The 10,977-nt window shown below is 34.4% G+C and overlaps 1 protein-coding gene across 3 annotated transcripts in view; it reads left to right on the forward strand.

Moving 5' to 3' along the window:
• Window positions 1–10,977, forward strand: part of supt3h (SPT3 homolog, SAGA and STAGA complex component) — a 104,115-nt gene that overhangs the window by 42,082 nt on the left and 51,056 nt on the right. For all 3 annotated transcript variants that reach the window (XM_052530186.1, XM_052530187.1, XM_052530188.1), the window contains exon 3: window positions 8,295–8,379. In XM_052530186.1, the coding sequence (XP_052386146.1) occupies window positions 8,295–8,379 (85 nt within the window). The remainder of the gene's footprint in view (window positions 1–8,294; window positions 8,380–10,977) is intronic.

Below are 10,977 nucleotides of genomic sequence, written 5' to 3' on the forward strand. Positions count from 1 at the left end.
TTTTCAGCAACTTTTACCTCGAATGAAAGTGTCCTGCCAGTTTCCTTTGGCCTTGGGTTAATTAGAATGAATGATCTGTGTTCTTGTTCGCTCAGTCCTCAATGCAGGAGTCACAGATTGTGCCTTTTGTGCTGTTTTGATCTCTAGCAAAGTATTTTCTAGAGCATGATGAATCACTGAATTAAACTGAGTTTGCAGAATTGAATCAAACAATATAAAATATACTAAATTATATCAATATCCAGTGTTTTTTTTTTCAGATTCATTTCTGTGATCAAACTTTGTGATGCTGTCATATATGTGCTTAGAAAAAAAGGTCATGCTATTATTATTATAATTTCTGTTTTTCTAACAAAATATCTATTTTGAAATAATAAATATTTAAGATTTTTTACGTTTTTAAAAACTCTTCTGCTCACAAAGGCTATATTTGTTTGATCAAAAATACAAATTGGGAAATATTATTACAATTTTAAATAACTGTTTTCTGTATGAATATATTGTAATATAAAGTAAAACTAATTAATTGGTGGCGACTGATTCCTGATTAGAGCGGAAATAAGTTTTTTTTTTTTATACTAAATAATAGTAGTAATAGGTCATTTGATTCCATAATTAATTATAGATAAGAAGTGCTGAAAACAGTTGAAAATATAGCTTTACATTAAAATAGAAAGCAGTCTCATAAATAAATACAGCTTTGGTGAACAGAAGAGTCTTCATTCAAAAACATTTGAAACATCTTAATGAACTTTTGACCCCTTGTGTATTGTTTTCTCTGTTCTTCAGATTGTTTGATAGCTCATAAATAATCCAAATTAGCGTCTGAGAAACAGAATTATTCCTATTCTTGTCTGTTTGACCTGTGTTGAAACATGTCCACTGTGAATATTTCATAAACGTGCTCCTCAATCGTACGTGAAATGGCTGTGTTTGGTTGGACGAAGTCAAATAAGCGGTGGGTAATAAGTGTTGAAGGTCTCGATAACGCTTGCCAATGCATTGAACAAAATAACAAACTGAGCTTTCACTTACGGCTGGAGCTGCCACAACTGTTTATTTTACCAGACAGTGTCTGCCAGTAACTTTACAGATTTTTAAACACACATTCAGAGCTTTTGTGTCGTTTGACGAGTGGAAACAGAGCACAGAGTGTGTGTGCATTAGTGTGTGTGTGTGTGCGTGTGCGTGCTTATAAAAAACAGTCAGCGAGGTTTCATGTTCACTTAAGACAAGACAGGAAAGTTCACCTCTATTGGTCACACTAGACTTTGTGCTTCATTCATGAATGCAGATCTAAGCATATGCATACAGTAGACATTTAGTCTTTCTCTTTAGTCTTTCTCTGAAAGGTACAATTTGTAAGATATTTGCAGTAAAATATCCAAAAACCACTAGACTAGTGTTACATATTTTGTCCAGCTGATTACTGACAATATCTCTAATGTTTTCAACTACTTGTAAATCATGTTAAAATTACCACTAAACAGTGACACGGGGCAGTGCAGTCGCCTGTCATTGATGTTAGTTCTTCTTCTTCTTAGTTTTAGGGCAGATTGCAATCATGGCAATCAGGTGCATACCGCCACCTACTGTATCAGAGTATGTAGCATGGATATGAATTAGTGCTGCAACGACGTGTCGACGTCATCGATTACGTCAACTAAAAAAATACGTTGACGTGCGTGAAACGCGTCACACTGTTTGTTTACATCTCGCGTTATGGCATACTGGGAATGGAGAAAGTTGCATTCTATCACAAAAACCGAGACCACTGTTATCAAAAGTATGGGAATACTTTAAACAGAGGCCGAATAAAATGGCCCTTTGTTCCCTTTGCAAAACCGATATGGTGTACCACGGCAGCACAACTGCGATGCGCAAGCACCTCAGAGGAAAACATCTTGGCGCTCTCCGGTGTTACGGTTTAACTGGTTACCGTGTGATCTGGTGACCAACTTCCTGGTTCACATCTGATATTCTTGCGCTTGCGGCATTCTGAAAATAACGGAAAACGAACTTGAGCGCGCAAAAGACGTGATTTGTGAACGGCCCCTTAAAAGACTGCGCGCCGCGAGACAACAGTCACAAACCACCGAGCTACCCCGAATCAGCTCCAGATCTCTGGAAACCATACTAAACCATAGCAGAACCCTGACTACATTTTATGGTTTGTGATGCTAAAAAACATTTCATGACGTCTCAGACAACTGTAAATTTATGGCTACTCTGGTTTAATTATAAACGCTATCATAAGCTCAAATTTACCATAGTAAAATAATTTTCTTTGCCTCTTATTTATTTTATACTGTAAAAACTTCAACCACATTGGTTAAAAATGAATAAAGGTTGAAATATTATATTAGAAGTTGTACTTATATATTTTTTTGTAAAGTTATCCAAAGGATTCATTAGCTAATTAAAAAAAGAACATTAGATTAATTATTTATTGAAATAAAAATAATCGTTAGATTAGTCGACTAATCGGAAAAATAATCGTTAGATTAGTCGACAGAAAAAATAATCGTGAGTTGCAGCTCTAATATGAATCTAATGACATTAGTTACCCTTTATTACCGCCTTTACTGACATAGAAACTACATTACAACAGTGTCGTGGACAACTGCGGAAGTAGCTTCGTGACAAACTTCCACAAGAAAGAGATGCTAATCTCGCTTGTGTTTTACTTGACAGGTGAGTTGTTTTGATTCGTATCTTTACAGAAAACATATGCTATTATAACGATCAACAAGATTAGTATTATGGGGCATACACGCCAAATACGGGGGATCGCGTCTCTAGACCCGCGCTAGGACGCGTCTGATCCATAGTCTGATCGTGTCTTTGCATTGACTTTGTATGTAATCTACTCGCGCAAATCGTTGAACTCGCGTTAAATCCATGATTTATATTTCCATCTGATTTGATGGCCGTCAGCGGTTGGGTAGAAGACAACAAATCCCATCATTTCACGCTCCTTCTTAGCGTCATCAAACCAAACGATTGTTATTGTTTTTTTAGTGCGCCCTCTAGTGGCAGGTCCTGTACCTTTAATGTCACTGATACTAATAGAATGGGCCTTGGACTGTTACATGATAGTTCAGTATAGTGCGTTGATATTTTCTGTCATATTTTAGGTATTTGATGTTTATTTAAACAAAAACATGACATCATATCCTGTTGCACATATGTGCTTGCATATCCGAAATGACTTTGCATGTTTTGAGTAAATACATATTTTAATTTGATGGTTTTTTGAATGTTCATTATGGAAAAAAGAAGGGCAAGACTACATTATAATCCAATAGAATTGAAAAATAGAATAACGTGCACTGATGGATCGTTTACAGTAAGATCAGCATCGTTGATTTTGTCTTCCTGTTGATTTTAAAGTGTAACCCTTTATTTTTTCGGACAGATTTGGCATGTGTTTTATAATCTGGACTTTCTCATCGCTGTACACTGTACAGAGCTCAGAATATTCACTAATGTGTGTCCCTCGTATCAAACTTCACGTCTGTTTCTCCGTCTCCCCGCTGTCTGAAAATAGCCCAGGTCCAGCTCAACCCCACCCTGTCACTATAAACGCCTCTGAGCCTGGAAAACTACACACACACACACACACACACACACACACACACACACACACACACACACGCATGCTCTAAATACAGCTCAAAGTGGAAAAATCCTGGATAAAGTGTTAAGGAACGGTCCGGAGAAGGACTAAAAGGTTTCTAAGGCCGAAAGTAGATATAGAGGAAATATTCAGATTTTCCAGTTTATAGTGTAGTTAAACACTGGCTTTTTTTTCTCATTTTGTGTCTTTAAAGTGACCCACAATATTTAGATGCTTTCCTGGTGCTGTGATCTCACACGAAAGCCACCCAGTGCTGAAGTCACTGATGAAAATCACAGCACAGGTCCTGCTCAAACTGTCAGGGCTTTTATTGGTTTTTAGTCAACATCTAGATGAATTCATACTGATTTCTTATGAGTGAGTCTCAGTATATGTCTAGGTCACTTGTTTCGCTTGGTAGAAAAATAAAAAAATGAGAAATAAACAAAATTAGGCCTGTTTTTCAGACCATTAAGATTTTTTTTACAATGTGACAAATTTCCCACCAAATTCTAATTACTGTAATAGGAGAACAATATGTTGTTTAGATGAATTTTAATCAGTTTATTATTATAATTTTATTAAAAAAAACAAATAATTATATTTAGCATTAACAAAATAATCCTTTATTACCACATTTTCTCAAATTCTCATTTCTATATTGCAAAAAGAATGTATTATTTAAATAAATTGAAGTAATTCATTTACACGTTGACTGTAAATGGTTTAATAATAATCATTATACTATTATAAAAACAGTTCTTATTAATTCCAAAAACCCGTGAAATTATATTTTGAATTACACAAATACTGAATTAATTAGTCTTTTTATAATGTGGAAAATTCTTAATACAGTAATGCAACAATAATATATTATTATTGTTATAGTTTATATATTTTTTATTATGTAATAATGATATTATTAGTCTTATTATCATTACATTTTTAATTGTACTGTATATTAATATGTGTTGTTATATTCAATTGATTATTCGATTATTTATTAACGGTTTATTAAATGTGTACTTATTGTTTTTTTTAAAGTATTTTGAAGAATAAGACTTTGGTTATTTTAATGTTTTTAATTATAAAATAATTATTTTATTTTATATTTTAATAATTACACATTTATTCATTTATTAAGTGCTATTATTTAAAGTTTGAAGTCTTCTGAGGCATAAGACTTGAGTCAATGGTCTGGTCATCTGTAAAGGTGTATTATTTTTAGTTCTGTAGTAGTTTCCAGGACTCGAGGATGTTTTCTCTCAGTGGTGTGATGTCAGATCCAGGTGAGGTGCTCAGACTGCGTGACTTTGTTTAAGGACGGCACGTTACAGTCTAGAAACTTCCTCCATCCTCAGTTTCTCCCTTCCTCTCTCTGTGGATCTCACGCTTGTCTCACGGCCCACGAGAGGGTCTGAAATATAAACAGCGTTTGCTGTTCTGCAGTTTATCTTGGGCTTGAAACTGCCTCATTGACTTGATTCAGTGCTTTGGTTCGGATAACAGTAGTTGCTGATTGAACAAGGATAAAGCCGCGCTCTTTATCTACCTAAGCATTACATACGCTAGCGTTGTGAAATGAAAATATTATTCTTAAACTTGACTGCCCACATTAGTGAAGTCCGTGTGTGCGGCCCGAGGGCAGAGTACATGAAACAAAGAAAGCACAAAATGTTTTCATATAAAACACATCGTACTTTGGTTACATCCCTAATTAGATTTCACCAGCCGTCTGCTGAATCAATTCACAATCATAATTGCGTCGGTTAACCATCTAACAATAACTTTGTGGATTTTGTGATGTTTAAAATTTAGGATCATTACATGTAAACCCGATGCCACCATGAAGTGAGTAAAACCGAATAGTTCTGTTGTTTTAAGTACCAAGCATCACTGTCATTTATTTATATATATATATACGTATACTGAAGTAAATAATAATAATATTACATAAATGTATAATATAGTTTTTTTTGTGTGTGTGTGTGTGTGTATATATGTGTATATATATATATATATATATATATATATATATATATATATATATATATATAATGATTTTTATTTTATTTAAAAAGATACAAATTATTATTCTATATAGTTTGTTTTTTAAATAAGAAATAAAATATTACTTTAAAAAAATATACAAATATTTAATGTGTGACACACACACACACACACACACACACACACATATATATATATATATATATATAGTTTTATATATATATAGTTATATATAGTTATTGATGTTTTTATTTTTTATTCATAGTTTTATATATTTTATTGTTGTTTCATTATTATTTTATTTACTAAAATATAATACATATAGAAAATCTAGTTGACCATTACTTGTGGTATTAATTTTACTAAATTAATAGATTTAAATATAGCTTAAAAGAATAATAATAAAAAAAAAAACATTTGATCAGTAGCTTGTCCTTGACCTCAAGCAAAAATGAACGTTGTTTCAGATGAGGAGCGACTTACTGCACTTTGATGAAAGATTATGAAGACTTTTTTTTTCATGTAGAATAACGTTCATATGAAGAATCGTTTAAATTAAGACCAGGATTGTGTAATGAAAATGTAAACTGGTTTATGTTCATTTTAAATATTATTTTTTCTTTAAACTCCTTCTAGCTAGTCGCTCTGTCTCTGATGCTGTACTGTATGGTGCTGATGTTTACTGTAAGCATCTCTGATCTCTGCACGGTTTTTAAACACTGATTGTTTTCTGGAGTCAGGACTGTCAAATCAATGTGTTTACATCAGTCACATTGATCTCTCTGTTTCTAAGCAAATACGGGCAGCTGGCGAGATGGAAAGAGGCGGAGGAGGCCGTCAGTGCACCGCAGGCGCGCTCACAACCCAACATCTCTATAGTCTATACAAACATTCAGCTGATTTTAACAAACGGATGATGCTGTAAGCTTCCCGCTTAGATGCTAGAAAGAGAAAATATGCAATTATAATCATGATGCTAAACTCACTTTAGCTGGTCAAAGTCATATGAAGAGGGAGGATTCTTTCAAATCCAGCAGCATGATTGTGGAGTTTGAGTAATATTAGCATTCATATAAAAGATATCAAACTGTAAAAGCTAGAAAATTAGCCAGATTGTCTAATAAGTATTGCACAGGTTCATTATTGGTAAGTAAACCGACAGGATGCTCAGGACCCCAACATGAGTCTCGTATCAATCTGAACAGGACTGTTTAAAAAAATAATGATCAGAATTGAATATTCCAGAGAGAGGCATGATAAATATACATTATGCAATGTCAAAATCCATTTTAATGTCCACTAATGGCATTTATAGAAATTTATTATGTGCATCAATGTATCAAATGTATTCGTTAAATACCCATATTGAAAAGAAGACACTGGGATGACAAAAATGGTCCTGCAGTACAGTCTGAAGCATCTAAGCATTCTGTTTTTTTTATTTGTATTATTATTACTTTATTATTAAAGGTCTGTGTTGTCATACTATTTTTCTGGTCTGAGCAGAGATTTTTTATTTTATATTTTATTTTATTTTATTTTATTTTATTTGCTCTGTGTTGTCTCTGTGCTATCTTGCTGCTCCTGGTATGAGCTGCACTGCCAAACAAGTGGAATAAATGAAACTATTCCATTTTATTAGATTTTTTATTTGAGCTGAAATGCTTTGTAACTAAACAAGTGGAATAAGTTACAACACTGGAGTAAATCATGGTTTTTCCTCTGGGAGGTGTTTGGATTCAAATAGATTTAAGTGAAAGAAGTAGAAAAAAAACACAGGAGCACAGTAAAAGTTAATTGAAGACTGTCACAGTTGAGACTTCCAGTAACCAGATGCACAGAGCCAGAGTTTGAGCACTAGGTGATTCCTTAATGTGTCTTTGAACCATATGAAGTAAAAAATGCAATTAGGCACTAGTTTTAGTATTTTTGGGAGGTGTTAAATATACTCATACTTCATGGATATTAAGTAACTTTGTGTAGTTTGAAAAAAGGAATCAATAAGCCAAACATATAAAAGCCTGTGATAAAAAATGAAAACTCTTTTAGACATAACTTGTGTGGTTTTCAACCAGAACTATTTCACTTTATGAAGAAAATGAATTATTTTTTTTCCCCCTAATGAAATAAGTGTAAATCATTTGTCATGGTTCTTTGTGAAATGCAGTTTCTAGCTTGACGGAGCCTCTTCCGTCGGAAGTGTTGAGCTCCTCGTGGAAGTTCCCATCTTCTCCTCTTTTAAAGGCGAGAGTCTGTGGCCGTCCGGTGGTTTGTGCTACTATTGGATGAAACCACTGTGTCGATATTAAGCACACTGCGATGTGGGAAGCTTTGGCAGCTGCAGTGTGGGAAAAACTGTGAAGAAAGGCCTTTAGATTTTGTAAATAGCTCTAGCTTTGGATACTCAAGCCATCTATAATGAATGGCAGCTATTGCTATGAACGGCTGATGCATTTTTATTACCCAACTGGGGGGTTAACTGTGTGTTAATTGCCATTTTATGAACATTTGCTCACAGTTATGGTAGTAATAGAGAATTCATATTAGATTATTTATCTGAACTGAAATAAAGGTTGTGGGTTCAACATGGTGATTGTGAAACATGTTGGTCAGGAGCTTAAACATACTAAGAGCGTTTTGTAAAGCTTGTGTGTTTGTCTTGCAGGTTTGCTCTTGGTGATGCTCGCAGACCGCTGCACGAGACCGCCGCCCTGGTGGAGGATATAGTGCACACCCAGCTCATCAACCTCGTGAGTCAATGAAAATACCTGTACTTATACTATATGTCAGAGGGGGTTTTGGCATTAAAAAGCAAGCAAAAATAGGAGACTAAAATGAATTATTTCATTTCATTTTATGAAAAACAATTCTTTAGAGTGATGTAGTGTATGTAAAGACCATTAAAGTGACCTTTAACATTGCTGTTTAATATTACTTTTTCCTTATACATGGCCTTGGTTAAGTCAGCAAAATAAAGTTGTTTAAGAAACAAAAACGATTTATTTAGATTTAATTTTTTATTAATTTATGAAAATAATTTTATTTTATGAATGTAGTGTATGTTATTTTAAAGTGGAAAATATGCACAATAAAATTATCAAATGACCTTTTAATATTACTGTCAATACTAATATTCTCTGCTGCATGGCCATAATGTGAGCAAAAAGGTTGTTTAAGAGAGAGAATTAAATTCAAGTTTATTTGTATAGCGCTTTTTATAATATAAATCATTACAAAGCAACTTTACAGAAAATTAAGTTTCTACAATATTTAGTAGTAGCTTATAAGTGGTGACTGTCAGTTTGTGAGCATATGACAGGATTCTTCAGAAAAATTAATACAAGACCATTACAAGAACATTATTAACAATAATTATTATATGGTGCACTTACACTTGTAGCAATACAGTTTTAAACGTTTTATTTTATTTTAATTAATTTACAACAACATTATTTCTCTAGTATAACATTTATGAGAGAAAAGAAGTGCAGAACAAAGTGACATTTAAAAAAAAAAGTGCATGTATTTAAATTTCACATTCTTAATTTCTATATTAAGTGCATAGTTGATCATAACAGCTTATGGTTGCATGTATTAATACCAATAATGATGATTGGGTTCATTTGGGTTCAAGCGTATGCGCTGATAAGAGTTAAAGGTATCTATCATGACACCCTGGTGCACATGTTCAGCTCGAGATATTTGCATCTGGAAAAGGGTTTTACAGCAATCTTTAATTAAGTATAAATAGCATCATCAGAGGCGGCCCAAATGGGAACACCACCTACTTCAAATGCTTCCTTGGGTTTTCCAGCCTTCTGAAACGGATGACCGCTGCAATGTGATATGAGAATTGCGCCGAGTTAAGCAAATAACTGTGCTTACAAAGCCGGTTGCTTTCACTGGTGGGATAAACAGAGTTCCTCCCCGGCTTACACCTTGTCATGCTGTTACCACAAGCAAAACACTGACTGTACTGGAGCAGAATTCCCCTGAACGGAGCCCAGCAAATATCACCGGGAAGCAGCCTGCGCTTTACTGGCACACTGAGATATAATTGGTTTTGCTCAGAGGGCGCCTGGAGTTTGGAAGCTGGCTGGGAGAATTATCTCTCAGAGGTCAAATAGCAAACTTTGACACGTTGCGGTGGACTTAACCTTTCACCCTGTAGCTACAAAAAGGAGTAAAGCAGCTCTTAACATTCATTGTTTTAACCTTTAGCCTGTCGAATCTGAGAGCTCTTAAATCAGCGAGCCAACGGTCTGCATTTATTTTACACACTCAGATTCAGTTTGGTATTTTTTTGTTTCCCCTCTCCGAGCCAAACCCTCACGGTGGCTGAATCTGTCATATAGACGCAGAAAATGCATGCGAACACAAGCCAAATCAAACTAAATATTTGTGTAGCGCTGGCTCGCTCTTGGCAACAAAAGATTTCAGACCCTGTTATTACCAGGATGTCAAAATCTCCTCACTTTTCTTTGACATGGCTCTGGGGTCTTACAGTTTGCGGAGCCACGTTTTATTGAGAAGATCAATGGAGTCTGTTTAAAGAAGTTCTGACGCCCCTCATCTGTTCCCCGTCCCGCTGAAGAAAGCAGCTGTGCCCAGAGGAAACGTCCCACTCATATATATATATATATATATATGGTATTTCTTAAATATATACATGTATGTGTGTGTATTCATATATACATATAAACTAGTAGCGGGCATAGATTAATTTTTTTAATCTAGATTAATCTCACTGTAATCTTGGAATTAATCTAGATTAAAATGGCTCATTTGAATTCTGCCGAAGGCATTCATAATATGTGTGCTACCCAAATAAAATAATGACTAAAAGTAAGTCTTTGAGAACGGGTTTCTCAAGCCAGGTGGTGCATTAGACCAGGGGCTCATCTCCTGTTTCCAAAATGCATCACAAAGTGCTAGAGATATATATACACACAGTGGGGCTCGAAAGTTTGGGCTCCCCTTGCAAAATCTGTGAAAATGTGAATAATTTTCAAAAAATAAGAGAGATCATACTAAATGCATGTTATTTTTTATTTAGTACTGTCCTGAGTAAGATATTGTACATAAAAAAGATGTTTACATTTAGTCCACAAGAAAAAAAAAAACTGAAATTATTAAAATAACCTGGTTCTTAATACTGCGTTCTGTTACCTGATGATCCTCGACTGTCTTTCTGTTTTGTGATGGTTGTGCATGAGTCCCTTGTTTGTTCTGAACAGTTAAACTGAGAACTGTTCTTCAGAAAAATCCTCCAGGTTCTGCAGATTCTTCAGTTTCCTAGCTTCTATGCATATTTGAACCCTTTCCAGCAGTGACTGTATGATTTTTCG

Source organism: Carassius gibelio, chromosome A17, assembly GCF_023724105.1.
Source record: "Carassius gibelio isolate Cgi1373 ecotype wild population from Czech Republic chromosome A17, carGib1.2-hapl.c, whole genome shotgun sequence".
Classification (NCBI taxonomy): domain Eukaryota; kingdom Metazoa; phylum Chordata; class Actinopteri; order Cypriniformes; family Cyprinidae; genus Carassius; species Carassius gibelio.